The 27,140-nt window shown below is 44.5% G+C and overlaps 13 protein-coding genes across 13 annotated transcripts; 6 read left to right on the top strand and 7 right to left on the bottom strand.

Moving 5' to 3' along the window:
* Window positions 1-371: 371 nt before the first annotated feature.
* BBOV_IV001500 (variant erythrocyte surface antigen-1 alpha subunit) lies at window positions 372-4,577 on the bottom strand. Its single transcript, XM_001609265.2, has 3 exons — window positions 4,426-4,577; window positions 4,248-4,332; window positions 372-4,214 (listed from the first exon to the last, which is right to left on the bottom strand). Exons 1-3 carry the CDS (start codon window positions 4,547-4,549, stop codon window positions 407-409), a joined length of 4,017 nt encoding a protein of 1,338 aa, XP_001609315.1. The 5' UTR covers window positions 4,550-4,577; the 3' UTR covers window positions 372-406.
* Window positions 4,578-4,911: 334 nt separating this feature from the next.
* Window positions 4,912-8,803, top strand: BBOV_IV001490 (variant erythrocyte surface antigen-1 beta subunit). The gene is made up of 9 exons (XM_051767844.1): window positions 4,912-5,068; window positions 5,112-5,924; window positions 5,962-6,459; window positions 6,536-6,760; window positions 6,859-7,101; window positions 7,138-7,416; window positions 7,517-7,564; window positions 7,627-8,211; window positions 8,299-8,803. The coding sequence occupies exons 1-9, from the start codon at window positions 4,915-4,917 to the stop codon at window positions 8,799-8,801; spliced, it is 3,348 nt and encodes a 1,115-aa protein (XP_051623042.1). The 5' UTR covers window positions 4,912-4,914; the 3' UTR covers window positions 8,802-8,803.
* A 763-nt stretch (window positions 8,804-9,566) lies between these two features.
* On the bottom strand, window positions 9,567-10,471 carry BBOV_IV001480 (uncharacterized protein). The gene is made up of 4 exons (XM_001609263.2): window positions 10,238-10,471; window positions 10,087-10,200; window positions 9,689-10,051; window positions 9,567-9,650 (listed from the first exon to the last, which is right to left on the bottom strand). Exons 1-4 carry the CDS (start codon window positions 10,439-10,441, stop codon window positions 9,570-9,572), a joined length of 762 nt encoding a protein of 253 aa, XP_001609313.1. The 5' UTR covers window positions 10,442-10,471; the 3' UTR covers window positions 9,567-9,569.
* Window positions 10,472-10,568: 97 nt separating this feature from the next.
* On the bottom strand, window positions 10,569-11,408 carry BBOV_IV001475 (uncharacterized protein). Its single transcript, XM_051767561.1, has 7 exons — window positions 11,169-11,408; window positions 11,017-11,055; window positions 10,962-10,981; window positions 10,884-10,921; window positions 10,820-10,848; window positions 10,718-10,783; window positions 10,569-10,679 (listed from the first exon to the last, which is right to left on the bottom strand). Exons 1-7 carry the CDS (start codon window positions 11,355-11,357, stop codon window positions 10,584-10,586), a joined length of 477 nt encoding a protein of 158 aa, XP_051623597.1. The 5' UTR covers window positions 11,358-11,408; the 3' UTR covers window positions 10,569-10,583.
* A 210-nt stretch (window positions 11,409-11,618) lies between these two features.
* BBOV_IV001470 (uncharacterized protein) lies at window positions 11,619-12,294 on the bottom strand. Its single transcript, XM_001609262.2, has 2 exons — window positions 11,961-12,294; window positions 11,619-11,855 (listed from the first exon to the last, which is right to left on the bottom strand). The coding sequence occupies exons 1-2, from the start codon at window positions 12,214-12,216 to the stop codon at window positions 11,626-11,628; spliced, it is 486 nt and encodes a 161-aa protein (XP_001609312.1). The 5' UTR covers window positions 12,217-12,294; the 3' UTR covers window positions 11,619-11,625.
* Window positions 12,295-12,406: 112 nt separating this feature from the next.
* On the top strand, window positions 12,407-13,065 carry BBOV_IV001460 (2Fe-2S iron-sulfur cluster binding domain family protein). The gene is made up of 4 exons (XM_051767882.1): window positions 12,407-12,587; window positions 12,623-12,729; window positions 12,763-12,892; window positions 12,929-13,065. The coding sequence occupies exons 1-4, from the start codon at window positions 12,451-12,453 to the stop codon at window positions 13,041-13,043; spliced, it is 489 nt and encodes a 162-aa protein (XP_051623041.1). The 5' UTR covers window positions 12,407-12,450; the 3' UTR covers window positions 13,044-13,065.
* Window positions 13,066-13,116: 51 nt separating this feature from the next.
* BBOV_IV001450 (uncharacterized protein) lies at window positions 13,117-13,906 on the bottom strand. The gene is made up of 6 exons (XM_051767511.1): window positions 13,757-13,906; window positions 13,640-13,717; window positions 13,513-13,601; window positions 13,455-13,476; window positions 13,290-13,416; window positions 13,117-13,255 (listed from the first exon to the last, which is right to left on the bottom strand). Exons 1-6 carry the CDS (start codon window positions 13,827-13,829, stop codon window positions 13,147-13,149), a joined length of 498 nt encoding a protein of 165 aa, XP_051623040.1. The 5' UTR covers window positions 13,830-13,906; the 3' UTR covers window positions 13,117-13,146.
* Window positions 13,907-14,493: 587 nt separating this feature from the next.
* BBOV_IV001440 (Prenyltransferase-like family protein) lies at window positions 14,494-16,212 on the top strand. Its single transcript, XM_001609259.2, has 2 exons — window positions 14,494-15,650; window positions 15,855-16,212. The coding sequence occupies exons 1-2, from the start codon at window positions 14,605-14,607 to the stop codon at window positions 16,180-16,182; spliced, it is 1,374 nt and encodes a 457-aa protein (XP_001609309.1). The 5' UTR covers window positions 14,494-14,604; the 3' UTR covers window positions 16,183-16,212.
* A 5-nt stretch (window positions 16,213-16,217) lies between these two features.
* Window positions 16,218-19,906, bottom strand: BBOV_IV001420 (Type I phosphodiesterase / nucleotide pyrophosphatase family protein). Its single transcript, XM_051767887.1, has 6 exons — window positions 19,552-19,906; window positions 19,222-19,516; window positions 19,099-19,186; window positions 16,423-19,063; window positions 16,319-16,387; window positions 16,218-16,276 (listed from the first exon to the last, which is right to left on the bottom strand). Exons 1-6 carry the CDS (start codon window positions 19,872-19,874, stop codon window positions 16,237-16,239), a joined length of 3,456 nt encoding a protein of 1,151 aa, XP_051623039.1. The 5' UTR covers window positions 19,875-19,906; the 3' UTR covers window positions 16,218-16,236.
* Window positions 19,907-20,023: 117 nt separating this feature from the next.
* On the top strand, window positions 20,024-20,605 carry BBOV_IV001410 (uncharacterized protein). Its single transcript, XM_001609256.1, has 2 exons — window positions 20,024-20,320; window positions 20,397-20,605. Exons 1-2 carry the CDS (start codon window positions 20,082-20,084, stop codon window positions 20,575-20,577), a joined length of 420 nt encoding a protein of 139 aa, XP_001609306.1. The 5' UTR covers window positions 20,024-20,081; the 3' UTR covers window positions 20,578-20,605.
* A 105-nt stretch (window positions 20,606-20,710) lies between these two features.
* BBOV_IV001400 (putative translation initiation factor eIF epsilon subunit) lies at window positions 20,711-22,791 on the top strand. The gene is made up of 3 exons (XM_001609255.2): window positions 20,711-21,063; window positions 21,099-21,223; window positions 21,260-22,791. The coding sequence occupies exons 1-3, from the start codon at window positions 20,734-20,736 to the stop codon at window positions 22,767-22,769; spliced, it is 1,965 nt and encodes a 654-aa protein (XP_001609305.1). The 5' UTR covers window positions 20,711-20,733; the 3' UTR covers window positions 22,770-22,791.
* A 30-nt stretch (window positions 22,792-22,821) lies between these two features.
* BBOV_IV001390 (putative prolyl-tRNA synthetase) lies at window positions 22,822-25,167 on the top strand. The gene is made up of 6 exons (XM_001609254.2): window positions 22,822-22,939; window positions 22,978-23,115; window positions 23,152-23,291; window positions 23,327-23,741; window positions 23,776-24,887; window positions 24,924-25,167. Exons 1-6 carry the CDS (start codon window positions 22,823-22,825, stop codon window positions 25,117-25,119), a joined length of 2,118 nt encoding a protein of 705 aa, XP_001609304.1. The 5' UTR covers window position 22,822; the 3' UTR covers window positions 25,120-25,167.
* A 78-nt stretch (window positions 25,168-25,245) lies between these two features.
* Window positions 25,246-26,933, bottom strand: BBOV_IV001380 (uncharacterized protein). Its single transcript, XM_001609253.2, has 2 exons — window positions 26,655-26,933; window positions 25,246-26,618 (listed from the first exon to the last, which is right to left on the bottom strand). Exons 1-2 carry the CDS (start codon window positions 26,856-26,858, stop codon window positions 25,284-25,286), a joined length of 1,539 nt encoding a protein of 512 aa, XP_001609303.1. The 5' UTR covers window positions 26,859-26,933; the 3' UTR covers window positions 25,246-25,283.
* Between the last annotated feature and the right edge of the window lie 207 nt (window positions 26,934-27,140).

Raw genomic sequence — 27,140 nt, 5'->3', positions numbered from 1 at the left:
GGGTGGAACCCATGGGCTTTCTATGTTACAATTACTCCACATGACCACCCCTAGAGGCACCGTTGCGCCCCTGGCGCCATTTTATGAACCCCAATGGCAATGACAGTGTACTGTGTACGTCATAAATGGCATGTACCCTAGTAAAGTCACTAATATGTCATGGAACTCACTGGGCAAATTTGAATGTGTGTGGTACCATGGAAGGGCGCCCACTACCTGCTCAGTGGACTAACTCCAGCCTTCCATAGATATCCCAGTTACTCTATATTAGCACTGGTCAATGGACTGGTTACACTGAGATGTGTACCCTGTTAATGCCCATTATAGGATCACTACCTATAGCGCTACTATATATAGTGTGTGACACTAGTGTATATCATTTAGCACCGTTGCGCCGAAGGCGCCACTATGTCTTACCAAAATACTCTACCAGTTCCATTCCTTTGCGTCCCGTCATCACCTTATACCACATACATTGCCACTGGTGTTCACCACCCCGTAACCAGTGTGACCTCATATGTGTCCAGTCCAGTGGCCATATGGCACCAAAGGCAAGGTAGAGTACCGCTACTAGCCAGGCTAGGGTCAGCACAAATATCCAGGGGAGCCGTATGTCGTATTGGAGCTTGCCGACCTGGGTGAGTAGATTGGTGAGGGGGTGTTGTTCCTGGTCCTGCTTGTTCATGTCAATCACTGCACTGAGACTGTCCAAGAATTGATGACACTTCTTAGTGCTGCCTTCCTGCTTGTCTGTAATACTATAATCTCCTTCATCCTTCTTCTCCTGCTTGAACCCCTCCAGATTGAATGGGTTGCCATAGCTGAACCCATGTCTATACAATACTGGCAGTACCCCGGTACATGATACGATTGATTGGCATCTACACTGTGCGTCACCATTGTCACCATGGGCTCCCTTCTTGCACTTATTGGGGTCACAGTCTCTACAGCCCCGGCATTCAATTTCCTTGAACTCACTAGCCAGTGATTCTAGTCCCCATTGAAGTGCATCTGATAGATATAGTACCCATGAGAGGTATGTTCCACCGAAAGTGGCACTCACTGCGGTATAGAGTTCACCGGTTAGGGGGGAGAGGAATGGAGTAGTGAGGGTTGAGAGGTTACTAGTGGTGGTGGTAGTAGGATTGGACTGTGAAGAGGCAACAACTTCCCCTTTGTCTCCCTTAATCTCTATCAATGCCGTACCGACAGTCTTCCTGTACTCCCCTCCTTTATCACTGTCTCCTCCCTTTGGTATCCACTCTATCTTCTTTACCTCTTCCCGTAATCCGGAGGCGCACCAGCCGCAAAAGTACTTAGTCTTGTTCTCCTCATAAGATCCACTTGGATTTCCATCGTGATTGCATGGAGTCCCATCACTCCCCTCTGGTGTCTTCCCCCTTTCCTTCTCTCCTACACCACCCCTAAAGAACCCAAAGACATCACCCAATACCTGTGGTGTGGTAGCACTGAGAGCTGCTGTAACTCTCACCAATGTATAAACACACGACTGCATCATGTTCTCGTTACTAAAGAAGTACAGGATGCCATAAAGGCGTTGGCCGGTACAATCACGGATGCTGCCACTATAGAATTGACCTCTGAAGCCCATTGGCAATGGGCAGCACTGGCCGGAACCACCGCAGTGTTGGGAGTGATCTGCAGCAGGTGGGTACTTGTCCGGGTCCTCTATGTCTCGTACTACATCACAACTAAAACCTGGTAACCGATCCTCGAGGAATGCCTGGAGGGGGGATGGTGTACCGTCCATGTATTGTTGGTGGCAGGTGTTACAGTACTTGGACACTGGCTCTTTGCCACACTTGGTGGAGTGGTCTCTGCAGTGAACACACCTAGTGCTACCCACAATGTCAAACATGTCGTCTATGATATTGAGAAATTCTTTGAGCTCCTTGATGAATGAAATAAGCTCAATTTTGTTGTTCGTCGGTTCGTTGCCCTTCATTTTGTCTTTCAGTTCCTCTTCGTATTGTTTTGCCAACTTCGTCAATATCTTTAATACTTCCAGTACCTTATGGATAGCAGCACTTATTTTGTCCTTGGCATTACTGTAATCTCTTTCCTTTTCAATATTCTTCGCATTCTCTAGTGCTCCCTCTACCTCCCCTAGCAGATTTCCCTTACCACCACCACTACCATTCGTCAGCTCCTTTATTTTCTCCTTTAGTTCATTATTCGCATTCTCATCTACTACCCCCTCTAGTTCTGTCTTAGCCTTTGTTAGTGCCACCTTCACCCCCTCTATCACTTTACTCTCAGCCTTCCCTTCCAATGCCTCCTGGGCATTACCCAATTGTACCACTACTTCACCAATCTTCTCTAGTAAATCCTTTAGCTCCTTTCCATCATCCCCGTCTCCCCCTGATGCTTCTACCTTCTTGACTAGTGCATCCGATATCTCACCCACTTTCCCCACCCTCTTTTTCCTATCATGTTCCATGGGGTCACACCCCAGGCACATCCAGCTAATTACCCCCTTAGAGACAATCCCCTGGCCATACCTACACTCACGCCACTTCCCTCCACAAGTCACTTTCACAGCACATTGCTTCCTAAGGAAGTACAGCTGGTAGAACAGGGCCCTAATGTAGTGTACCACCTGGTTGTATGCTTGGATGGGCACTGCTGGGTAGGTGAAGTTGCATTCAGTGTTGGCATACAGGGAGTGAATGGCAGGTTCTTTAGTGCTGTCAGTGTCTTTAGGACTGTGTAATCCACCCTGGATACCTATGAGGACCAGGGGGCAGTACTGAGTCACTGCTTGGAAGTGGGCAAAAAGGTTGAATTCATGGACCGTAATGGGATGGGTACGGCCTGTTTGAAGGAATGAGAGCGTTTTAGTACCATCCTTTTCTGGTGCTACCTTCTTCAATACTTCCTTGGAATGCTCCAGTGTCTTTGGGTATGCCTGACTATAGGGCAGTGCACTTAGCCAGTAGAGGATCTCCCGAATTGTCCTAGGAGTCGTAGGAGTATTGCTCTGGGTACTACGCTTTTTCTGTAACCCGGTGAAATAGGCACATGATAGAATATAGAGCTTGTACAAGGCACCACATTTGTGCATCTGTTCGTCAGTAATTGTGGCGCCATTGCCATTAGCTTTCTTGAAGACGGTAGCGTTGCTGCAAAATGCACCCCTGTCTACGGTATGTATATATCCAGCATAGTTCATACCAGCTGGTTGTCTGAATGTATTATCATGTTGGTCATTGCCATGTACACTAATGTCCTTCCAGTCACCAGTATCCGGGAATCCCAAATATAACATACCCCTAAACCCATCCCATATAACTGCATCCCACCTATTTCTAGGACCACTATTATTAATCATATCCCTAGGAAACCCTAGGGCCTGTAGCCATTGGGATAGTGTGCCATCATCTAGACCACTGCCGTCCAGGATGTGGTTATTCCAGCGGGGACTACCCTTGGCCCACTTTCCTGTCCAATACATATAAGTAAGTCCGCTCCAGATGAGACATACTGACCCTAGTAAAATTTGGGCACATCGGTGACGAGAAGTAGTATTTGTCGGTGAATTCCACATACATTCTCGGTATGCAGTGATTGTTCCTCCTACGTATGAATCAGACCTGTATCTCCCTCGGTATGCCGACCTATAGCTTTGCTCCTCTTCAACACAGATACACTTAGCCTTTTCTCCAGCACACCCATTATTACACTTATCCTTACAATAACACTTGCAGCATTTACCTGCTTTAGCACATTTACACTCCTGGCCAGCAGCACAGCCCTCTTCACCAGTATCGCATTTACACTCCTGCTGCTTCTTCACCTCTTCTTCACTACCACTACACCTTGTACACTTCCTGCCCAGCGGTGTTCCTTCGTTGTCCGCATTGTCCACTTTCCATTTCATACATCCACAATCCTTGCATGGATCGTTCGGTGTCACATCCTTGAGATACTCGCATTCCTTTTTAATGCCATGTTGATATCCATGGGTACCAACCTTGCACTTGCCCTTACTGTCCCAACACTTCTCTATCCTACTCCACCCAACGAGTGCACTGAGTACCTGTGCCAACTGATCTATATAGGTCCGGACCACTGCGGTACCACCTAGTCCCTGTACCAGGGAGAATAGCTCATTAAGGTGGCCTTTGACTTTCTCTTTTGGGGGGCCTTTTCCCGTAGCTTCGCCTTGATAGCCTAAAGGACACCATGAGGTACTGTATACCAGTAGTGGTACTAGATAGCACTACTCCACTACTAGGTACTCACCATTGTACTCCAGTTGTACTGACTGCAGTAGGTCAGTCACTGCTGCCGCCAGGCCACATATGCATTCTGTACAGGGGTGAGTCTATATACTACTGGGCGCCTTTGGCGCCCTCTATTATATACGGCGCGCATACAATCTATGTGTCTACAGTAACGTACCATCACCACTCAGTGCCTTTCCATCCCTACCAGTTACCCTTAGGACCCAGTCAATGGCCTCCTTCAGGTTGGTAGAAGCCTCTGTTAGTGACGCTTTCGGCGTGAAAGTGCTTTTCAGGGCCATTGTCAATGCTTCTAGGAGTACTCAGTAGTACTCACAGTGGTGAGGGAGTGGAGTGGCTATCGGGGTGGAATCCTATATATACTGAGCGCGCCCGTGTAGAAGGGGCGCCTTTGGCGCGACGGTGTCCGTTACAGTGGCGCGCATACTATTGTATGGGATTCCACCAGACTAGCATCGTGGTGGTGATCCCGTTGTAAGTGTGGAATCCTTGTACTCCCAGTGCGCGCCTCCAAAATACTGTCGCGCCGAAGGCGCCCCTATCTCTTTACGGCGCGCTCCACCTCCCTAGGATTCCACCCCGATACATTGACCTTGACTACCACTGACCTTCACTGGACACTCTCGAAACAAGGGGTGGTAACACAATGGCAGCACCCGCAGCCTGGAAGCCCTATGACAAGCTAACAGACGCACCCACCAACCTGAAGGAGGCCATTGACTGGGTCCTCAGGGTAACTGGTAAGGATGGTAAGAAGAACGTGGCGGCGCAGCCGCAACCAAGCACTAACAAAGGACCCCGTAAGTCAATAGCACTAATACTAGCACCTATATGACCACACAGATTGCTTGTGCTACTTGGCCAAGGCAGTGAAGGACCTACTGTATGACGCCAGGTCCCCGGGGTCCCCTGGTCCACACCCTGACCGGTACTGGGACGACCTGCTCCTAACAGAGGAAAGTACTATTGTCAAGCCAGTGCTCACGGACCTGGGACTGGTCAGTACTGGGAGCACTAGTGCTGCCAGTAGTACCCGCGCCGGTGGCACCGAGGTCATAAAGACACTGATAGACCACTTGGCACTGGGACTACAGAAGTGGGTTGGGTGGCAGGAAGATGATAAGTGTTGTCTTAAGGGGGATAAAAGTACTAGAGAAAGTAAGGGTATGGGAAGGAAGTGTGATTGTACTGGTGCGCAGTGTTGTACTAACGGTGGCGCTAGTTATGAATGTGAGAAGTGTGGCAAAGGTACTGGTACCAATAAGTGTTATATATCATCCTACGGTACGACATTGAGAAGCTCGGTAGAGAATACCATAATTGGTCATAAACCTATTTGGAAGGATGTATCCAATGACTCCACTAAGGTCCACCTCCTGGCCCGTATTTTCCTAGGGTCAGTATGTCTCATCTGGAGTGGACTCAGTCAGTTGGGGTTCCTAACGGGAGATAAGAGGTGGAAGGATGACACGCTGAGTCAAGTCGATAAGGGTCTCGGCTCATTCATGGCGGCCGTGGGCTATGACCTGGAGAGGTTGAATCAGGGAGGTGACAAGAAGGGAGATTTTTTATGGAAATTACTATCGGGACAAGAGCCTAGTGATGAGAAAAATAGGATAAAGTGGAAAGAGTTTACTGGAGACAGTGCTAACCAGAGTAAGTCCACCTCCTCTGTAGTACCAATGTACCCTAGAGAGTGTAGCTGAGTACTATAGTGAAATCTATAAGAATGCCAAGGAGGCACTGAAGAAGGACAAGAGTACTAAAACCGAAGAAATTTGTACTAAGTACCCCCTATTGGTACTCCACATCCTGGCCAGTGGGTACTTCAGGGCAGGCAGTGCCGGGGCTAATAAGATAACGCCGGCGAAGCCGGCCACTGGTGATCCTAAGAAACCCCTTCAGCCACGGACAATCCGGGAAATCCTATACTGGCTAAGTGCATTGCCCTATAGTGAGAAGTACTGCCAGCTGGTGGATAGGATGGATGGCAAGATGAAGGGTATATTACCTAAGGAACAGCAGGATTCACTAAACCTAGAGGGTATTAAAGGTTCTAATGGTGCCAGTACCACCCTCCAGCGTAAGGATATTACCCACTACCTACTGGCCGCCTGTGGCTACTGCCCACTGGTCCTCATCGGTATCCAGGGGACCATAGCCACCAGTGGCAATGACACTCCTGCGACAGGTGAGTGACATAGACAGTGATATATAGGGGCGCAACAGTGCCCTAGGGGTAGTCATGTGGACTAATGGTGTAGTAGGTAGTAGTGGTGGTAACAGTAATGGCAACAACCAAGGCGGTAGTCCTAATCAGAATAATGGTAATGACAAGAGGTGTCCCAAGCATAGTAAAGACCGTAATTATAGATGTACCCTTGATGATAAAGACAAGACAACGGTAACGGCACCGGCAGCTCCCACCGGACAACCCCTTCAGGCCGGTGAGGTCTGCTACGGCGGGTACCACCTGGCAGTAAAGGATTTTGGTAAGTACCCTAGTAGAGATAGTACTATACTAGTACTCACAGTGGCACCCATTAGTACCACTCAGTCACTGTCTAACACTCCCTAACACTATGTGTAGGCCCCCTCCATGGGATGTACGCCAATGGGCTCTTTGGCTTCCAGATGGACCTTTCTCCCGCCCAGTGCCTGGACCAACTGAGGATATATGTCTACCACTGCTTCTACCAGCTCTATTTCCTGAGGAAGCAGTGTGGAGTAGGGGTGGTGGACAACAAGGCAGTGCTGGGCTGGAAAAGTTGTAGGTATGGTAAGGATGTCAAGTGGAGTGCCAGCACTTGGTTGTGTTCTGCTAGCAGTACAGGTGGGTGGTATAGACGAGAATGATATAATGTAATAGGTGGTAATGGGCAAGGTTGTCAGTGCAAGACGATCCCTAGTCCATCCTCGCCATTGATGGCATTCCTGTGTGATGGATTAGGACCACTGAGATGCGGAGTAACAGTAGGCAAAAGTGTGAATAAATATCCCGAAATTGAGGAGCACATTGAATCCAAGGATACTATTCAACCTCCACACTTTGGCAAACCACCCATACATTGTCCCGTCCCAATGGGATGGCAAGCAGAGGCTAGTGGTAGCACTAGCGATGGTCAAGTCAGAGAAAACCACTTCAAAGGTACGTCACAGTACTGTATGGAACCCCTAAGGCACTGTATATATCCTAGGGGCACTCCCTGGGCGCCACAGTAACCAATAGTGACTCATGGTATGCACAGATTTAACCCAGGGTACCCATAAGACAGCGCAACTGACACAACAACAAGGTACGTCCCACCCTAGTTCTATAAGGGCGCCTTGGTAGTCACATGGACTCATCCTGTAGTAGGCAATGGCAAGTATCCCGCCCACTGCACTGGTAATACACTAGCGCTTCTCCTGGAGTACTACTGTGACCCAGGAAAGTGCCCTAGTGGCACCCTAGTGGTACTCCTGAGGCTACTGGCATGTATTACTCCCACGGTGCCACGGACACTGGGTGACCTCTTTGGGTTCTATTACTATATAGTCTATATTGGGGGAAACAAGAGTGGTGTTGGAGAGGGAGTGTATGAGAAGCTAACAAAGGAACTAAAAGCTGTTAGATTGGATATGCTGGGTAGTGGTAATGATAAAGTGGTCAAGGCACTCCAGTGGTGGAACAAAGATGGTGCATGCCAGCCAGGCAGCCACAGTGGCGTTACGACAGGCTCCCTAAAGACCCTATATGGATGTAACAATAACAGTAACACGGACAACAATTGCTGTCAATACTTATCACCCCTTAGTGGCCAGCAGTATGGCCAGTTGAGTCCAGCGATGGCCGGGACCTACCTGTCATGGTTGGTCTATTTGATAGGGGAGTTCAAGACAGGACTAGAGGGGTTGAAAGGGGAGTTTCAGGATATTAGTTGTAAGGATTCAGAGTGTAAGGGTAAGTCCTAGTGTTATATATGGGCGCGCCAATGGAGATGGAGGCGCCTTCGGCGCGACAGTGTCATATGGATTCATGGTGTAGTAGGTGCCGGAGGAGCTGGTGGATGTGGCAATGGTACATGCACCAGTGGAACCCATGGAAATAGTAATACATGCTGCTGCGACTCTGTGGTATCATGTACCGGGGTACTACCGGTGTTGTACAAGTATGGCTTTGGGTATGGTGATGTAGAGTCTATAGGTAGTGCATCGTGGTCATTGGGTCCTGATAAAAGAAAGTGCCACAAATTCCTGAAACAGCTGGATGCCATTATCAAGGACGAAGAAAACACTCACTTCAAAAACCTCATTAATGAAATCAACCAACTCATCTACACCACTAGGCTTCCCTGGATCTTTGTACTGACCCTGGCCTGGCTCGTGGCGGTACTATATCTTGCCTTTGGTGCCATATGGCCACTGGACTGGACGCATATGAGGTCGCATTGTAGGGGATGGTTCAGGAAGGGCAGTCTGAGTCCATGGGAGGTACTGATGGTGGGAAAGAAGAAGGGGAGAGGGATACTAGAGTTTTTTGGTGGGAAGTAATTGACAGCGTTAATGTATAGAAGTAAAATTTTAGTACCACTTGTTTTCTCTTGCACGTATGTTCATTTAGATATAACTGTTACGTAGGTCTATGTCAGTGTAACATAACGATTGCCAATTTGTTTGGGGTGTTTAGAGCCCAGTTACAGATTATATGTGGCTTATTCCCACTCTTTTATTTTGAATTCTCTGTTTTCGTACACATGCTGGTCAACACTCTTTTATTTGGGAGTCTCTCATAATTGTATATTCTGTTGGCAATGTAGAAGTACATGTGCTATCGTGGCAGCACAATACGACAACGGATTTTGGCGTTTCTATTATACGCCGTATCATGTTCAATGTAAAAGTGATAAAAATTGGAAATGCTTGAGGTCTTTCCTAATCCTGAACCAATACGTTACGACACAGTGATGAGCCTAAAGCTTGAAACATTTATTGACGTACCTCTGTAGCTACGTGTATCCTCTTACAGAGGTATAAAATGAGCTACGTTCATATAACCTAGGTAATGATGTCCAGGTATTTCGCTTCCGCTCTGCCGGATTCTTGTTTGTTATCACTTGAAGTGTACCCATTACACGAATCGTCGGTATATTAGTGAGTACGGATGGTATTGATGATCCTCACTCGTACATAAATATACGTTTTAAGTTAATGTGTACAGATTTTGAATTGATAGATATGCTACAAAAGGTACCCCTAGACAAGGGATTAACGCGGCGATTACAATGGGTATACCGGATACACACTTTTAATAGTTATAAGTTAAATTTCCACATTATATGCGTTATCACGGTTGAAGCGCCAGAACTCTTGTTGGCGCAGATAGTTGTTGAAAAACCCCGCCTATAGACAACATTTGTAAATGATTACTCAACACATACCATGGTACCTAATATGGCACCTATTGGCCAAGTGTATGCTTCTTCCTTGACAAGGGCCAATCTGATATGATATTCAGCCTCGTCCTCTATGTTCATGAACCCGAACATGAAGCCAAATATACCACCCATGGTGCACGTGATCACTAATATTACAAAAACCTGCGATTTAGTTTCGACCAAAGGGCGAGCGATAGATGTCTCGAACATAGACATGAAGTAGTTTACCAAATCAACGATGGTAAACGTAAGGGCAAAAGAGATTGACACCCCTAGCAGCGTGTATATCGAAACCTTCAGTATGAATGGCGATCGAGTGAACCAACTTTGTCTTAGAAAAAAGCAAACTATTCCGCTCGCAACGATCTGCGTCTAATCTCATAAACAGTAGACAAACTTACCATTAGACCGAAGTATCGCAGATATTGGCGATGACTATTATCTCCATCAGTAGTAGCCACATTCAAACGCCATAGTATAACGAAGCCAATGACCAGAAAGGTAAACGCAAAATACTGCGACACAATTTAGACATCAGAACAACAAACACACCAGCGTGAAGAAGGGTGATGTTGATATTTCTACGAGAGCACAATTCACTATTAGAGAACATGCAATACCAATCATACCGCCTAGTATGCAACCTATAAACGTGCTCCAGAATGGGAGCTTAGACAATGGCATTTCGTGGTCGAACCACGCAAGCCCTTCGCCATTTTTACCGAAGCCAAAATCATTCATACCAACAGGCTTCATGGTGAGAACACACACATAAAATATGTATGGTCACCTATTGTATAAAAATAATGCGCACATGTGAATTAAAGACCCTATATCTATGGTAGCGCGGCATTGACGAGTCGTGCCAAATCATATGTTGTGTGGTTTGCGTGATATGTTACAATTCATCTAAGGCTCGGTTTATTTCTTGCAGTTCAATGGATGCCTTAACTAGTTCATCCATCAAATCGCGTATCCTCGCTTTTGCAACGTCCTGTTCACACCCTTACTACAGATATTTGCACAACCTACATCAACATCTTCTCCTCCCTTTCTAATTTCGTTCTTGGATTTAGCAAAATCAACTTCACTTTCCTCCTGTTCACAATTTATGCAGCGCAAGCGATGTCTTACTTCATCGAGATCCTCTTTAAGGCTGTCGTCTGCACACCTTACACACGCTACTACTGTAACCTACCTTCTACATCTTCTAGCTCCTTTTCACTTTTCTCTAACCTGTTGACACATTTATAACTACCGTTTGCGCGATAAGTACCTCTTTTCCGATGAATCCAGCTGCAATATGTTGAAACATTGTTATGAACGCCTACCTCTTGTTTTATATCATCTGTAGTGTAATCTTCAGTTTCCTATATATTATTGAAAAGTGTAAAATAGTGTCTACGCTACAAAACTATCCACCAGATCTTTAAAATGCGATTAGCGCATGGTGTCACCCTTAGGGAATCCTATTTACACATACATTTTGCTCGTCTTCGTCATCAAAGTTTTCAAATTCGTTGTCATCAATATCGTCTTGCGATTCGTCAGTTTTTGACACTCTTGCTTGATTTTGCAGTTGTGTAAAATCATGCGATGTGGAACATTTGGCAGGATAATAGAGACACCAAGCATAAAGCCAAGTAATAAGCGACGTGGTAAACACGCGCATCTTATATTTTTTATAGTTGCAATTTCGTCAATCCAGCATGATGTTGAACATAGAGCACAGTGGCACGACAAACTTCTGTCCAGGGGGTGGACGCTGACTGTCTACAACAAAAGAACAAAACACATCATAGGTATCAACTGAAGAATATCACCGTATTTATATTTTATTATATTTCATACAGTTTTAAAGATACGCCTTCAAAAAATGCACATGAGCCCCTTTTGTATCGCTCCAATGTGGCATAACTACCCTTCATAAAAGACTGATTTTAGCCATTGTGTACGAAATCACGGTCATCCACTACAATTTTGTACATTATACTTTTAAAAGGAGACATCAATGGCAGCTTGGAAATCATTCTTTGAGAGAATGAAAGGCTCACTGCTTTCTTCATCAGATCCGGGCTGAACCAGGTCTGCACTCCTACGTACTGGTACTTATCTAGGGGCCCGCCATTCTCCTTTTTATCTATTCTTACGAGCTGAGTGTTGCCATAGCCTGTGTGTGATGACATGTGTTATACTAGTGACTATAGAGTTCATGTAGTTAACAATTGGCATTAACTTTAGCTATATGCTGGCATTTAAATATTCATTGACCTACCTTCCTGGGTTTGCAGATATCGAGTCAGACACTTAATGTTCTTTTCGAATTCCTCTCGGTTTTTTTCTTCAACTTCGTAGAAGGAGAGAAACGCGTAATCTCTCTGAATAAATGCTGGCGGGACCTCCCACACTCGATCCAGATCAGGGTTGGTAAATGCATACGATGTAATAAAGCCAAGAGTGAATGTCACCGCACGGTTCACAAAACGTCGCGTGAACACCGTCCCGCCGACGGTCCGCGCTATGTGCAGCATAAGTGGACGAAATATAATGACATAATACCTGTTTCGTTGTTAGTAAATACAGTAACTCCAGAAGGTGTACATCGGCTCACCCAACCATTAATGATATTTAATTATTATTATAGGTGGTTACACATCAGGATTTTAGTTTAACACCAATAAAATTTACTTTATTAAAATAATATGAATGCATGTAATTACTCATGAGTGGGTCCTTTTAGTATTCAACTGGCTTAGGAATCTACCATGAGGTACCTTCTATCAGCACTGCTGCGACTGAGGTGTTATTCAACTCGATACAATATACAGACTTTTTATAATTACAACTCTTACAACACAAGGAGGTTTTTCAGCACCAACATCGCAAAACAAAATGGAGACAGGTAACCTTCCATGATGCTGTCTACATCTTATTCAGTGTCACTTTTGTCTTCATCAATGCTGACGACTGTGAAATAGAAGCCACTGTACCAGTTGGTACTACTATACTCGAAGCTGCGCATCAGTATAACGTTGAATTAGAAGGTATGGCGCGTGGTTCTTTTTCAGACATATTAGGTGCGTGTGATGGCTGCATGGCGTGCTCTACTTGCCATGTTATATTTGACCAGGAAACCTATGACGCGCTTCCGGAGCCAGAAGAAGAAGAGCTTGACATGTTAGATCTTGCCCCGTGTCTAACTAATACGTATGTTGCTTTTTATTATGTGTGACTCTCCTTTAGATCCAGGTTGGGATGTCAGATAAAGCTATGCCCCTCTCACGAAGGCATACGTGTTCGTCTACCTAAGATAACTAGAAACTTTTACGTGGATGGGCACGTTCCAGCGCCTCATTGACCATGATGACTGTTGCTTATAGGGCATCGTAGTTGTAATTGTGATGTAAATTTTTAAAAATTACATATTGTTTGTGTTCGTCCCTAATGCGATGTTTTATGTGTCAAAAGTAACTTGGCATAGTACTTGGGTTAATAGAGACGGGGTAAGACACTGGTAGTGATACTTGCGGAGTTACTGTACGTCCAGAGAGCTCCATGCGTGCAATGCGCCTACTGTGTATTAATTCCAAATGTTGCAGCTTACTCCTCTGCGCCAAGCTCAGCTTTTAAGGCCTCTAGTGTGTTGTTTTGGGCAATTAAATCCGATAAGAGTTCTTCTGGCGTAAGTTCACCCAAATCCTTGAGCACCCGATAGTATTCATCATGCATAACTGATAACACCTATTTACTCCATGAGAAGAGCAATTACCTGGGTTAACGGCCTCATTTTCCTGTGTCATTATAATCAGAACTAGACACGAACTTACCAGCGCTATCTCAGCGAATCGATTCACACTTTCCAACTCATTTGGTCGAATATCCACATAGGGTACTGGCAACGATACTGGCAAAAGTCCTACCGCAAATGACAACATCCGTGACACACCAACACACCTGACAACGGCGCACCAGCCAACTGGCCTATTAATTCGTTGCCTCCATAAGTCACATCAATATTCAAGCCCTTCTTTGCTGTACACACTTATGTAGAAGCTGCTGATATGAACTTACGTTCCCTTGAAGCAAGTACTAACCAAGGCAGTAGACAGAAGGCAGTGAACAGTTGTTGGCGCACACTGTGCATCTCTGTTTTCCTAATGTATTTCTTCTTCAATCTATAGTGTAACAATTTTCATTTAGAAACTTTTGCATTGGCAGAACTCTTTTTGGAATGAAAAAATGCGACGGTGATTCAGGGGGATCTCCCGACATTAACTGCGGCTAACTTTGCTCGGAGCCGCGCTGGGCATTTTAGCAATTTTATAAAATAATATCTACAACCGTTCCACCATTTTTGTAGTTTGCAAACACAAATATTGTTTGAATGATATCTGTGCAATTATTAGTAACCTACAAAGTTAAGAAAGGGTTAAAACGTCGCAAAATTTGCGGATATTGCTATTTGTGTTGAATCCTACGACCATAGCAAGGTGAATAATGGAACATAGTGCTCGATGTGCATATGAATGATATACTTGGTGATGCCACCATTCGGGAGTTGTGTTTGTCGTTGTTGAGAAATGCACCAACGATTTGCACTTCAGGTTTGTCATACTTTTCAATCGAAAAGGGTTTGAAAAGTATATAATAAGAAGCATGTAGAAAAGCCAAGGCTTTGGATTGGATGAGAATCTTTTGGCTGCTATCATTGCAATCTTTATTTTGAATGCAGAACAACCATTAATGCTAGTTTCTTGTGCAGATTATCATTTAACAATTGTTTTGTAGTGCCCAATACAAGTACTTATTGATTCTTGCATTGCTTTTAGCCGATCAGCTTATATAAAGGGGGAATGGTACTTCTTACATATTGGGGCCGGATCTATCCCATTGAAATACGTTAATAACCACAACAAGAGATGGATGACGAACGTAGGGACAAGATACTCAAGGGAATACATTCGTATTTTGTCGAATTCTTCCATCAGGGCATGGTCTTTGTGCAGGACACAGAGGTAATGCCCAGAGAGATCCTGAAGCGTAGGAGAAACCATGAGGCACAGTTGCTCAAGGGTATGTATTGGGCATTCTTTGCTTTGCATTTGTTACATAAAACATTTGGTATAGCAACGAACGAGCAATTGGAACGCATTAATGTCCAGGAAAATGCAGATACGGATTCCAGCGACGACGAGGAATGTGATGATGTCTACGACAGCGTTAACTACAGTGGGTTTCACTCAGATGGTGTACCTGAGCAATCTACTATGCGAGACACTTCTGACCCACCTAATCAATTTGCTGATTTGCGTTTGCTGGGCATGCCCACTAGGGGGATGCTAGTCGCGGACTTGGACACTACCTTGCTTGAAGGCAAAGATGTGGATACGATTTTACGATTCCTCAAATCATGTCAAAGGGAATTCGTATATCAGGACTATACATTCTTGGGATTTGCTAACTCTGATGACAGACGCAGGTTCACTGCCAACATTAGTAGTACCCTTATGGCTATAAACACGTATCGTCTAATCGGTGACTACCTTAACATTAAATCAAGTTTGGGCTTTCTCAAGCATATGAGCTGGATATACCAAACTGAGGAACTACTCTCCTATATAAGTTTGCTATATGTTCCCCGAATGGGATATTATAAGAAATCATTGATGCCCTTAGTGACAGAAAACGCGGACATACGTCACACAACCTCTGCAGTGTTATCTACATCTATATCCCTCAGGATATCCGGTTACCAAAATGCATACTATCGCATGAAGATTGCAGAATGGATTCACGTTGACGAAGTGGTTGCAAATGTGATTAAGCACTTCAATGATGACGGGGGAGTAGGGTTATCCCCTAATTCTGAGAGTCACTGCGGTGCTGCCTTCTGCGCTATAGCTATCTTTACTGTGACTGAGACCATGACTACTGTTCCTAGGTATCTTTTGGTTAAGCTAAAAAGGTAGGTCATAATCTCCGTTGAGCACTATTCATACCAGCGTTCCTTATATTTACGTTGAATAATCTATGTAGTTGACTTAATATTTATTTGTTTTCTTTGGATGGGAATACATGATAGTGATCATATGGGCCATTTCGTGCATATTTTACCCCCAATGTGAACACATGCAAATTAGATTGAAAAGCATGCCTAATATTAATGTAGCTGGTTGCTGAAGAGGCTCACGGCATTTGGAGGCGTTTCAGGTCGTGTAGGCAAGGCTGAGGACGTATGTTACTCATTTTGGTTACTCGCCACTCTTAGTCTATTGAACAAGTTTGGTGTCAATTCGCAAATACTCAGGGGACGTGAGATGATTAGATTTATTGAAAGATGTCAAACTTCATCCGGTGGCATTGCACCGTATCCGTGTGACGAGGGCGAGCCCGGCAATCCGGACCCTTTCCACTCGTTCGCAGCGTTGCTGACTATTACATTAATAGAGGAGGAGCGCCAGCAGGCGGAAGTATCCGTGTTGCAATCGCTCATATAAATGAGGATGCAGCGTGTATGACCCAAAACGTCCACATATTAATGACAGTCTTCCCTACGCTGAACACTCCCTTTGGGACGAAATCAGTGATGGCCTACGGAGAACATGGACAAGGTAATACTAAACACTTACGCACATGTTTTCAGATAGGGAATATAGGACTGACAATACGAACAGCATATGTGTGCTGGCCATAAACGTGTACCTGCATACTGTATAAAACATTGAAGTTGAACCCACCCTGCAACAACGGTGGAAAGATCAGATGATACCCATGACCTCAAGTTAATACTTTGTTTAGCTTTAATATCTGTGGTACCAGGCTTGTGTTCACCAGAAATATCTGATTTGGGGAGTACGTAATCACGCTCACTCAAAAGGACAAAAGCGTAATACAATGTAAATATAGCGGTGGCATTAAAAATAGCGAATGCAAATAACACAGGCACTTCGCTTAAATAGCCCTTGTATTCATCGAAAAAAAGAAAGGCTGAATCAAAGTCGAGCTCGAATACAGAATCCTGGTGTCCTGCTACAAAGTACATTAGATCACAGGTGACCAGAATCACGAGAACATATGTCGCTCGAGTTCGAACCTGTAGCTTCACCAGCAATGCCACAACATTATAGAGAATGAGGGCGAACATAAGTGTGCCCATGGACTTCACCGGTCCGTTAAGTAGGAACGTAGACCATAGCATATTAACAATGCACCAGAAAAGTCTTGTCGATCGGTAGTGCCGCGATTCTTTGCTTGAGTAGAGCATTGACCACGGATTGCAGGCAAATATGATCCATACGAAAAGAACCACTGTGGCAAATGTCCTTGCACTGTATACTCCTAGAATAGTTTTAGCGACGACGACATTCCGGGCATTTACTAACTTCATACTGAGCCAATTTATTAAAGGCCCCCAAAACAAATGCCTTTCGCATTTGACCGCATAATGGAACAACAGCACGACGTACTGTATGGACCATATGACATAAAAAACTACATTGTTTGTTGGTGTAGTGTATAACTCCTTCCTGAATGTAGGGGTTACAATGATTGCACGTGGATCCTTGGATCTGCTTAACAGATATACCAGTGCTGCGAAAAATATAGTTAGTGCCGTGGCACCAGTCTCAAAAGTGCGCAGGAAGATGTTTACTTTGACGTACCAATCAGGTAACATACCTCCAATATCGCGTGCAGGTACGAAATAGTGGATCAAATAGCATATCTTTACCACTAAGCAAACCATTCCAAAGTTCAGGTATGCCGAGTCAACAGCTAGGGAGCCCATGCGTTTGATACCGGGAAACACTGATAAATACAAACAAAATACAACAACATGACGCAGGAGGGTGTCGTGAGACAGTATGGCACATTGAGATACTAGTGTCTTTACAACTAGTACCACATACAGGGTCACTATCATCCATACAGTGTTTCCCAGTGAAACATTCGACAGGAACCGGGATACATTTGTATTAAAATTACCCTGTGGTAGCGTAGTGTCGTATACCATGTAATTGCGGTATACCACTGCTAAGCGTCGTAGCAAAAAGGGTATGTCAAACAGAAACAGCCATACGAAGGTAATCAGCAAGTAGACCAGAAAATAGAAAATTGGTGGCTGGTTCTCAATACCGCAGTATCTTTCAAAAGGACGTAATATCCATTTGAAAAAGTTAATAGTAGCCTTATGGTTTCTCGTAGTTGGATTGCTGTCCGTTGTTCCAAAGTACTCCATGTAAATGACGATAACCGCCGCCGTGATCATGGCAGCAATGGATTTCAAATAAACACGCAGCAATATTGGGTTGATGGAAAGATGACCTTGCGATTCAATCAGTGCTAACTCCGTCCCTGAAAGCTTGGACACACAGTTGAGATGGTATAGAGCCAGGGCCAAGTATATACTGAGGATCCATGCCAACGCCATTAACATGATAGCCGAGACTATGAATTCAGGTGTCATCGCCATGTTCGTGACCTTCAGAAGTTTACTTGAAGCTTTTACTAAGCGCTCGCATTGCGCGGCGTAGTTGCTGACTATATCCAGCATAACAGCAGGAGCTACTTGTTCTCGTCCCATGCTACGGACGAAGCTGTAGTAATGAGATAGTGCCATACGTTCTTGGGTAATGGCAGCGTACATTCGCTCATATTTTACCTTATCTTCTTTGGATACGGTTGTGTCTATGGTACGCAGCATCTGGTGAGCCACCAGATGGAGCAGCTGGGCAACGTATTTCATCGACAGAAGTTTATTGACATTACCCCGGGTGTCTTTGATTAAAGGAACAATATCCTTTATCAAAACGCCTTCAGTATGGAATGGTATTGGCTTGTTCATTAGTAGGCTGATTGTCACAGCCAGGTTGACGTGAGCTGACTTGTTAATAGGGTAACTAAGGGATACGTTTCCATTCAGCACGTTATGGTCTGTAGCATAGCCCCTAGGCGCATCGTTCAGATCAGAGTGATCTTGGGAGCTCTTTGGCATCTCAAGATCAGATTTTACGAACAAAAAGGAATCAACCTCTTCTTTGGTGCCACCACCATGTGATCCGTTGGTCTTTTGACCATGATCCCCTAAAATGAAAATCATACTATTTTTTCTATAACTTGCTTCTGAGATTACCTTGCGCATGAATGCATCGTAATCGTCCATATAATAGGTCATTGCAGGGGTTAAACGTTTACCTGCGTGACCCAAGTGGTCGATAGCCAGCAGGTGCAAGAAGCTTAGGTCACATTGTGTTATACATTCCTTATAATGTTCCGTGACAAACGAATCGGGGCGTTCCATATCGAATATATCCGTGCCATGGCCAGTATAATTCAAAAACACTCGATCGGGGCCCATGAATTTGTAAGCAATAATGTCACCTAGGAATAGTGTTGTAGTTTCATAGTTAACTAACCTAGTGTACATACCGATGAACCATTCGCATAGATCTGGTAGCCCATGTTATCTAATCCCAAATGTTGGACAGATGTTGATTGAGCCATCTGCGAGACATGGATTCCCAGTAGATAGACCTTACCATGTTACCGCGCCTAGTCTCGCCTGTAAATACACATTTCAATGAAAACACAGTAAATGTGGGCGTTGGCGCCTCAAAACGGAAAAAGCGAGTATGGTTCCGCGTTTCAGGGGCCGTTAGGTATTCGTGGTACACGGGCATATGGTTGGTGAATACCGCTCGAGGCTCATTAGGCTTCAATGTAGGATCGAATAAACCATAGTCAGCTCGAGCTCCATCGAGTATGACCATGACGGCAGCATCTAACATGGTATACGAAAGCCACCCAGGTGGCATCTCACCGTCAACGGTGAATCTGGGACATGATACATTACACATTGTCTTACTTACTTTTTAGGCGATACATACTCGAATACACCATTGCGTCCTGAGATGTATGTCTCATACTCTGGAGCTACGCGGCGATAACAGACCTCCGCGTTACCACGAGACTTAGACACGGGTGATTTAAGAGATAACTGGCCATCGAGCTCGAATTCATCAAACAGTGGTGGAAATGGGAGCATAAAACGGTCGGATGCATATGGTTTAAATGTGCTTTTGTTGTTAACGTTCAAGAAAAAGAGCGTCACGCCTGTGCCAAAGACTCCTAGGACAATTATTGCCAGAGACGAGAGTAAAACCCAACACATCCGCCCATTATGGACTCCCATGCTCTACGTATAAGAAAGTCCAACGGAAATAGCCATAGAAGTCCACGCCGGTGTACGGAAAATGAACCAATAATGACGACACACCCCAGACCACCTTAAGTTCTAGGCAGGTGCAGCAACTGTGATGAAAATTACATTTTTTGTGTATTATCTCAACAAAAGATGTATTGTGTTTCATATTTTCATTTAGGGAATAGCTAAGATGTAATGATGAGAAGGAGGACGTCTTTTAAACAGCTATTCTCGTCGACGCCTACCAGGGCACGACTGGTCATCGCAACACTTTTTGGTACAGTAATGACTAATTTCATGGGAAGGAAAGTAATAAATCAAATTCAAAGCGCGAATTTAGCAACAAATGTGGAGACCATGCTCAGAGATTCTGCAGATTGGTCATGCTTCTATTATGCTAAGCAGTATCGTGAGGAATGCACAGAATATAATAGGTAAGTTGCTACAATGTGTGTTTATACAAGCGTTAAACTGTGGAAGACAGTGATCATGGCAATATCTATGCTTCAGGCTCACTGGTGGAGAGTACATCGAGACTATTTGCGCCAATTTGGAGAAAAAAATGGCCGCTTGTCAAGACGACTTGGCCAAGGAGGTGGCCAAATGCCGACCATACGCTATGGAAGCACCCATGGAGGTTGATAATAAACCATCTTGGCTCGAGCTACCCAGTGCCACTGGAAGGGCTTGAATACCAAAGCAAATGGAATGTAATTATCATGCCAGTAACAATACAATTAATGTAACATATTATCGTATTTAACACACGTAGAATGTCCACATATAATACCGCGCGACATACTCTTAGGTGTGCGGTGAAAACGTCATTATTAAACAATAATATATAATGGAGGTTTTTATGCTCGTCACGGAAGACGTGCTGGCGTTTGAACCACTCTCTTCTGCTGTGAATGTCTGCGATCTGTACATAGGCGAAAAGGCGATATTCCAGGAAACACTGGAGAATCTTTACGAGAGTGGTATTAATCATGTCACTTTGGTAACAACTAAGCACAAGGTTGCTACTCTTGATCAATATAAAAAGAGGTATACATTTGGCAAAAGGCAGGGACACATTGATATCAATGTGCTGGGTATCAATGTAGACAAAATCTTGCCAGGTAACGTATTGAGGGAGCTCATAGTGGTCAGAGATGGTTTGGAAGAGTTTATTTTGGTATGTGTGTTCTATAATATATAATGTTTGCACAGATGTACTGGGTTTGTCTTCTCACGATTCCACTGTCTGAAGCCATTGAGTTACATCATACTAGGAAAGCTGAACGCCTTAACTACTCCATGAGCGTGTTATACTTTGAGGATGGGAAAAATAGACTGTAGGTGGCTATTTGCGCTACACTAATGTTATACAGGTTCAGCAAAGCTACAGACGATTGCATTGTGCTAGTCGACAGAAAATCAGAGATCGTGGCATATCGCCCTAGGGCCAATTCATTAAGATTAGACATTAATTTGATACAAAAGTTAAAGGGTGACTCGACGATGTTTTCTAGATACGACCTTTGTGAAACGGGGATATACATTTGCAGAAAACAGGTTGCTGAACACTTTACCAACTGGTATGAGCATGTACATATGGAAGATTACATAAAAGACTGCCTTACTAGGGAATTCAAAAGTGATGAAGTGTATATAACAGTGATGCAATCTGACCTTATGTTCCCCAGTTATCCTCCAGCTCTGAGAATACAGACACCTAAGGACTATTACACTCTCTATATGGAGTACATCAGGCGTTTCAATACCGATGCAAAGCCATCGGTAAAAGTTTATAATACACATGAATCCCACTGTGGACCAATTGTACATGATAAATCCTTGTTTTGCAATGGAAGCGGAATAGTGCCTCCACTTGCTGCAGACCAAGCCATGCTGTCGTCAGTACACAACAGTATCGTAGGGAAGGGGTTCAAGATAGGCCACAACAGCACAGTTGACCGTTGCATTATTTTTGACGAAGTCACTATAGGTTCCAATTGCGCAGTAAGGGACTCTATCATCATGAACAACGTTACCATCGATGATTCAGTTGTGATTCCACCGGGATCCATCGTATGTTCCGGTGTTAATATAACTAACAAATCGCTTTCTGGGTTGGATGGCACGCTTCGGATATCGAGGATGCAATCCAGGTACATTGACCTCACCAATGACAATGCCGTGGAATGCACCGATCCAGGCAACTACATATGGCCCATATCAGCGTTTGGGAACGTAGAAGACACTATCATTGGAAAGTCCTTTTACGACATCGTAAAGTTCGGTATCCCATCGGGACCCACAGATTCCGGAAGTGATGATGAAGATTCGGACTTCGATCAAGCGGATGATGACGAATCCTATGCTTCATCTGAGAGTGACGACGTATCGGAGATTTCAGAGCCATCGGGTGATTTGAGCGATCATGATATGGACCCAGACATCGCCACTGAATTGCAATCCCTGGTGCTTGACTGCCTAAAGGCACCAACACAGCTCTCCAATAAGGTGCTGGAAATAAAAAGCTTGAAGATTAGCCACAACCTTCAAAAGGACCAAATGGTGAAGGTAGCATTCAGAGATGCGTTGGAATGGATCGTCGACCAGTCCAATGAAGCTGACCTTCGGGAACTGATGGAAACATCGCGATTAAAGGAGCTATTGGACTCATTTGAACACCAAATTGCTGAGGAAGAGTACTACAAAGGAATCCTAGAAGTGTGTGAACAGAAGAATAAGGATTTGGACTTCTTCTCGCATTTGTGCGAGGCACTTTACCACTCAGACACCATGGAGTTCGAGATGTTGCGTGACTGGCTCACTAGAAATAACATTTCTGGAGAGCGAATCAACTCATTTGCTGATTGGTTAGCAGAAGACTAATTTTAATATTACCAACCACTGTAATGTTAGTTAGCGGTACACATTAGGGCACGATGGGGAATAGAGTTCCTTTGAGCCGAATAGCCAGTGCACATTTCGTGAAGATGGAGAACACAATGAAGACGGAAGAACTTTACAAGATGTTTCAACGCTTAGGCGTTATGTATACGGTAAGTCTGGCAATACGAACTTATGAACACACACTCAGGAATATGTCCATCCACCTCTGATCGCTGTGAAGCAGAGTCTAGAAATTCCAGATTTCAAAGGGAAATATGATATTATAGTTAAGAATTTATGGCTAAAGGATGAATCGAAGAGATACTACTTACTTGTGGCACTTCACGTAGGTATTGCTCTATACTAATTACCATTTACCCAGGATACTAAAATCGACTTCAAATACCTTAGTAAACAGGTTAAAGTTAAGCACCTACGCATGGGACCTGAAGAGTGTATGGAAGCCATGGTTGGGATGAAACGTGGCCATCTCAACCCATTTGCCGTTGTCAACGACAAGAAGTAAGTTCTGTTTTCAATTGCTTAGACATGTACAGCAATGAAGTGAAGGTGCTTCTAGATGAAAGAATCAAGGAGCAGAAGGAAATCATGGCCCACGCTCTACACAACACTACCAGCGTCTGCATATCAACTGAAGATTTGTTACGTTTCCTGAGGGAGAATAACCACGAACCAACATTCGTTGCCACATGTGGTGAAGAGACAGAAGTGCAGCCATCGGCTGCACAACCGGCTGTTAGTCAGCCTGCAACAGCGAATGCCGATAAGGAGGGCCACATCCTTGGCATCACAGTTAAGAAGGACACCAACTTCCCCGAGTGGTACACGCAAGCTATCATTAGAGGTGGCATGGTGGAGTACTACGATATATCTGGGTGCTACATTTACTTGCCCAGCAGCTACTTCATATGGGAAGTCTTCCAGCAGTGGTTCAACGAAAACATAAAAAAGGTGGGTCGTTATAAAAGCGTATACATCCACGCAGGAAGGTGTTGAAAATTGTTACTTCCCGATGTTCGTGTCGAAGCAAAAGCTTGAAACTGAGAAGAACCACATTGAAGGGTTCAGTCCGGAGGTGGCGTGGGTCACGAAGTACGGTGACTCAGATTTTGTGGAACCGATTGCCATTAGACCTACAAGTGAGACTATCATGTACCCGGAGTTTTCTAAGTGGATCAGATCTCATCGTGACCTTCCGTTGAAGCTCAATCAATGGTGTTCGGTTGTCAGATGGGAGTTTAAACAGCCCACTCCGTTTTTGAGGAGCCGTGAGTTTCTTTGGCAGGAGGGGCACACAGCTCACAAAAGTGAGGAGGATGCTATGAACACAGTGATGACTATGCTCAGACTCTACCAGAGGTTTTACGAGGAGTTCCTTGCGGTTCCGGTGATTCCCGGGGAGAAGAGTGTTGAAGAAAGGTTTGCCGGTGGTAAAAGCACGATGACTATAGAAGCCTATATACCTGGCAGTGGAAGGGGTATACAGGCGGCTACATCCCATTTGCTGGGAACCAACTTTGCCAAGATGTTTGACATTGTGTTTGAAGATGAAAATGGCGTCAAGCAGTTGGCCCATCAGACGAGTTGGGGCTTCACCACGAGGAGCATTGGTGTATCCATCATGATTCACGGGGATGATCAGGGATTGGTCATTCCCCCGAGAGTCTCTAAGGTGCAAATTGTAATCGTACCTATTATCGCTAAAAAGGAATTGCAAAAGGACATAATGGCTGTAGCCGAAGACATGTATGCTCGACTGAAGAAGGCAGGGTTCAGGACCCATCTTGACGATCGTGTTGGATACACCCCGGGCTTCAAGTTTAACCACTGGGAGCTACGGGGTGTGCCACTGAGGATCGAGATTGGCGCCCGTGATATCCAGACCCAAAGCTGCAGGGTGTGCTACAGGTACAATGGCCACAAAACAGACGTTAAGCTGGAGACCTTGGAGCAGAGCATCGGCGAAGCCCTGGAAGACATCCAGCGCAAGATGTACGAAAGGGCGAAAGCTCAGATGGACGAGTCTGTGGTGAAGGTCATGGAGTTTGATGGCGTCATGCCGGCGTTGAATAGTCAGAAGCTTGTCTTAGTGCCATGGTATGTTTGTTTATAGTTCTTCTAAATCGCCCTTAGGTGTGAAGACCCTGAAACTGAGTCAGAGATCAAGGCTGAAACGCAGCGTCTATCCCAGGAAGGCAGTGACGGTAAAACTGGTTCAATGAAATGCCTATGCTTACCGTTGGATCAGCCTGAGATGCCACCAGGCACGAAGTGCTTTTGGACAGGAAAGCCTGCAACTCGATGGGCGCTATTTGGACGCAGCTATTGATTGCCATAGATCATATGACATTTACTAAACCCAGTGTGCTAGCGTTAACCCGTAGACTTGAATTAGTGTTTAATAGATCCCAGGAGTTAGTTGCGCGGTCACTGGTTATGATACCATTATATTCTAGGCTAGTTGGTATCCATAGATATAAACAGTTTGATTATTTAGTTATCAGTTTTTTTCTGGTCATCGCGATCTAGAGTTAAATCTTCAACGAGGTGTTGAACTCCACCCATTAATATTGGTAATAAAATGCACATCAAACCTCGCAGAGGCCAGATTGCCCATATACTGAAGCTTGCAAATGAACGTACGACGTCTGCAATGATGAAATGGAAAGCAACTACCATTTGCGATGTAAATGGGCTATCGTATGGTAACAGGACGTAGCGAATCAAGGGTGACAGAAGTGTCAAATATGCAACATATAGACTTAGCACTACTCGCGGTAGAAGCAGTACGATCAAATGTGGTACTAATTTTATCCACCTTAATGTTTTCGCCAGGGGGGCAAAACGGGAAAACAAGTGCGATACAAATGGTGGCGAGAACTTGAGTTCAACTCCTAAACGATCGTATATCAGCTCAGTTAATCCTTTATGTTTCTTGGTTGTATGTATGCGACTACTGATGATGTTAGGCCATCCAACTATGAAATTCGTTACGCTATCGATAGTGACAACGATTATTGGCTTGACAAAGCCTAATTGGTAATCTTCATATAGCCACGCCGACAGTCCCCAATGCATAGTCATGATCAAAGATGTGTAAAACATTATACGCACTACCAGATTGTGACGCACAATGTATCCGCCAACTAGGGGGACATTACAGCAGATTTCAAGGAGGTTATGGATAACGAACAAATCCAAAACATACGACATCTTACTTATTATCCGTTGATGACTCCCCAAAATCTCGATAAACTTAATATGAGGACGCCAGGTCATCCTACAGTGGCGCAACATCAGCAAGGTGCAAAAATGTGGATAGTATGATCCTACATAATGTAACAAAAGGTGATGCGTCCTTCCGGATAAATACTTCTGAGAGTAAACGTACACGAACCATGTTACCCCTAGTGGAAGTAAATTGCAAAAACGGCGTCGTCCAATCCCCAAACGAATGGACACTGTGATTGCGATAAGAGCAGTACAACAGATAATAAAGTAACGATCACGGTGTGATGTCTGTGACCAATAATAGATCGCATTCCTGATAATGTAGCTCACGGTTTTACATAACGTAGTAATAGCATACACAGGTGTATGCCAATCTACCTGGCGTATAGTCTTGAAGAGCAGCTTTATTCCGTCTCTAAGCAAATTCACGTAGCGCAGCCACAGTATATAGCTAACAGCCGCATATATTGCTATCAACAAGAGAACGTTGAAAACGTAGCAGAGTATCTCCAGGTATAGAGTTGATTCTTGCGATGCTACATCGTCGGAATTAACATTGAGTTTGAATTCTACAGGAATCCAAAATACACCTTTTACCTACACATCTATGAAGACATTGTAATATTGACGTACCAAAAAATCGGAAAGGGAGATCACACACTCACCCCGTTGGAGGCAAGCTATGCCACCTTCGTAAATGTGCGAAAATGAGGACACATCTTCGAAGGTTAGGTTTGGAAGAGGTACCCAGTGCGATACGCCTAAAGAAGTAAGACACAGCGATACGATGGAAACTAGCAACAGCAGCCAAAACCGCTTGTGTTTAACGGCTGACATGGTACATCTCAACTATATATAACCAGCGCATCAGCTTAGTACAGATGCAGCCGGAATATTATAAGTGTGCTAAGATGATGTGTAGTGAGTATTTGAGTAGTGGCTATACCGTTGCTTGGTTGTCGACCGACTAATATCAGGGTGATGGGGAATCTGTATATGAAAAGCATCCATACAAAATTTAATTATGCTTATTAAAATAACGATAACACCACGATTGTCATAAACGCTCAATGCACCTGTTTCATGTGCGCGAGTTAATGCCTTGGAGTCCGGTCCGTG

This window comes from Babesia bovis (assembly GCF_000165395.2).
Source record: "Babesia bovis T2Bo chromosome 4 map unlocalized Chr4_2, whole genome shotgun sequence".
Lineage (NCBI taxonomy): Eukaryota > Apicomplexa > Aconoidasida > Piroplasmida > Babesiidae > Babesia > Babesia bovis.
This window is presented reverse-complemented; position numbering and strand designations above follow the sequence as displayed.

Coding starts and splice junctions, on each gene's coding strand:
- BBOV_IV001410 (XM_001609256.1), top strand. CDS start 20,082: ATGATGAGAAGGAGGACGTCTTTTAAACAGCTATTCTCGTCGACGCCT. Junction 20,321..20,396: donor GAATGCACAGAATATAATAG/GTAAGTTGCTAC, acceptor TCTATGCTTCAG/GCTCACTGGTGGAGAGTACA.
- BBOV_IV001490 (XM_051767844.1), top strand. CDS start 4,915: ATGGCAGCACCCGCAGCCTGGAAGCCCTATGACAAGCTAACAGACGCA. Junction 5,069..5,111: donor AAGCACTAACAAAGGACCCC/GTAAGTCAATAG, acceptor ATGACCACACAG/ATTGCTTGTGCTACTTGGCC. Junction 6,460..6,535: donor CAATGACACTCCTGCGACAG/GTGAGTGACATA, acceptor ATGGTGTAGTAG/GTAGTAGTGGTGGTAACAGT.
- BBOV_IV001460 (XM_051767882.1), top strand. CDS start 12,451: ATGAGGTACCTTCTATCAGCACTGCTGCGACTGAGGTGTTATTCAACT. Junction 12,588..12,622: donor GCAAAACAAAATGGAGACAG/GTAACCTTCCAT, acceptor CATCTTATTCAG/TGTCACTTTTGTCTTCATCA. Junction 12,893..12,928: donor GCCCCGTGTCTAACTAATAC/GTATGTTGCTTT, acceptor ACTCTCCTTTAG/ATCCAGGTTGGGATGTCAGA.
- BBOV_IV001500 (XM_001609265.2), bottom strand. CDS start 4,549: ATGGCCCTGAAAAGCACTTTCACGCCGAAAGCGTCACTAACAGAGGCT. Junction 4,333..4,425: donor AAAGGCACTGAGTGGTGATG/GTACGTTACTGT, acceptor ACCCCTGTACAG/AATGCATATGTGGCCTGGCG. Junction 4,215..4,247: donor GGTGAGTACCTAGTAGTGGA/GTAGTGCTATCT, acceptor ACTGGTATACAG/TACCTCATGGTGTCCTTTAG.
- BBOV_IV001470 (XM_001609262.2), bottom strand. CDS start 12,216: ATGCTGCACATAGCGCGGACCGTCGGCGGGACGGTGTTCACGCGACGT. Junction 11,856..11,960: donor ATATCTGCAAACCCAGGAAG/GTAGGTCAATGA, acceptor CATCACACACAG/GCTATGGCAACACTCAGCTC.
- BBOV_IV001380 (XM_001609253.2), bottom strand. CDS start 26,858: ATGTCAGCCGTTAAACACAAGCGGTTTTGGCTGCTGTTGCTAGTTTCC. Junction 26,619..26,654: donor TCTCCCTTTCCGATTTTTTG/GTACGTCAATAT, acceptor ATAGATGTGTAG/GTAAAAGGTGTATTTTGGAT.
- BBOV_IV001400 (XM_001609255.2), top strand. CDS start 20,734: ATGGAGGTTTTTATGCTCGTCACGGAAGACGTGCTGGCGTTTGAACCA. Junction 21,064..21,098: donor GTTTGGAAGAGTTTATTTTG/GTATGTGTGTTC, acceptor ATGTTTGCACAG/ATGTACTGGGTTTGTCTTCT. Junction 21,224..21,259: donor GAGGATGGGAAAAATAGACT/GTAGGTGGCTAT, acceptor AATGTTATACAG/GTTCAGCAAAGCTACAGACG.
- BBOV_IV001450 (XM_051767511.1), bottom strand. CDS start 13,829: ATGCACAGTGTGCGCCAACAACTGTTCACTGCCTTCTGTCTACTGCCT. Junction 13,602..13,639: donor GGCTGGTGCGCCGTTGTCAG/GTGTGTTGGTGT, acceptor CATTTGCGGTAG/GACTTTTGCCAGTATCGTTG. Junction 13,477..13,512: donor GATTCGCTGAGATAGCGCTG/GTAAGTTCGTGT, acceptor ATAATGACACAG/GAAAATGAGGCCGTTAACCC.
- BBOV_IV001480 (XM_001609263.2), bottom strand. CDS start 10,441: ATGAAGCCTGTTGGTATGAATGATTTTGGCTTCGGTAAAAATGGCGAA. Junction 10,201..10,237: donor CATCACCCTTCTTCACGCTG/GTGTGTTTGTTG, acceptor ATTGTGTCGCAG/TATTTTGCGTTTACCTTTCT. Junction 10,052..10,086: donor TGCGATACTTCGGTCTAATG/GTAAGTTTGTCT, acceptor GATTAGACGCAG/ATCGTTGCGAGCGGAATAGT.
- BBOV_IV001475 (XM_051767561.1), bottom strand. CDS start 11,357: ATGCGCGTGTTTACCACGTCGCTTATTACTTGGCTTTATGCTTGGTGT. Junction 10,849..10,883: donor GGAGCTAGAAGATGTAGAAG/GTAGGTTACAGT, acceptor TAAGGTGTGCAG/ACGACAGCCTTAAAGAGGAT. Junction 10,784..10,819: donor TTAAAGAGGATCTCGATGAA/GTAAGACATCGC, acceptor AATTGTGAACAG/GAGGAAAGTGAAGTTGATTT.
- BBOV_IV001440 (XM_001609259.2), top strand. CDS start 14,605: ATGGATGACGAACGTAGGGACAAGATACTCAAGGGAATACATTCGTAT. Junction 15,651..15,854: donor CTTTTGGTTAAGCTAAAAAG/GTAGGTCATAAT, acceptor ATATTAATGTAG/CTGGTTGCTGAAGAGGCTCA.
- BBOV_IV001390 (XM_001609254.2), top strand. CDS start 22,823: ATGGGGAATAGAGTTCCTTTGAGCCGAATAGCCAGTGCACATTTCGTG. Junction 22,940..22,977: donor GCTTAGGCGTTATGTATACG/GTAAGTCTGGCA, acceptor ACACACACTCAG/GAATATGTCCATCCACCTCT. Junction 23,742..23,775: donor TCAACGAAAACATAAAAAAG/GTGGGTCGTTAT, acceptor ACATCCACGCAG/GAAGGTGTTGAAAATTGTTA.
- BBOV_IV001420 (XM_051767887.1), bottom strand. CDS start 19,874: ATGGGAGTCCATAATGGGCGGATGTGTTGGGTTTTACTCTCGTCTCTG. Junction 16,388..16,422: donor CTTTCCACCGTTGTTGCAGG/GTGGGTTCAACT, acceptor TACAGTATGCAG/GTACACGTTTATGGCCAGCA. Junction 16,277..16,318: donor TATTCCCTATCTGAAAACAT/GTGCGTAAGTGT, acceptor TGTTCTCCGTAG/GCCATCACTGATTTCGTCCC.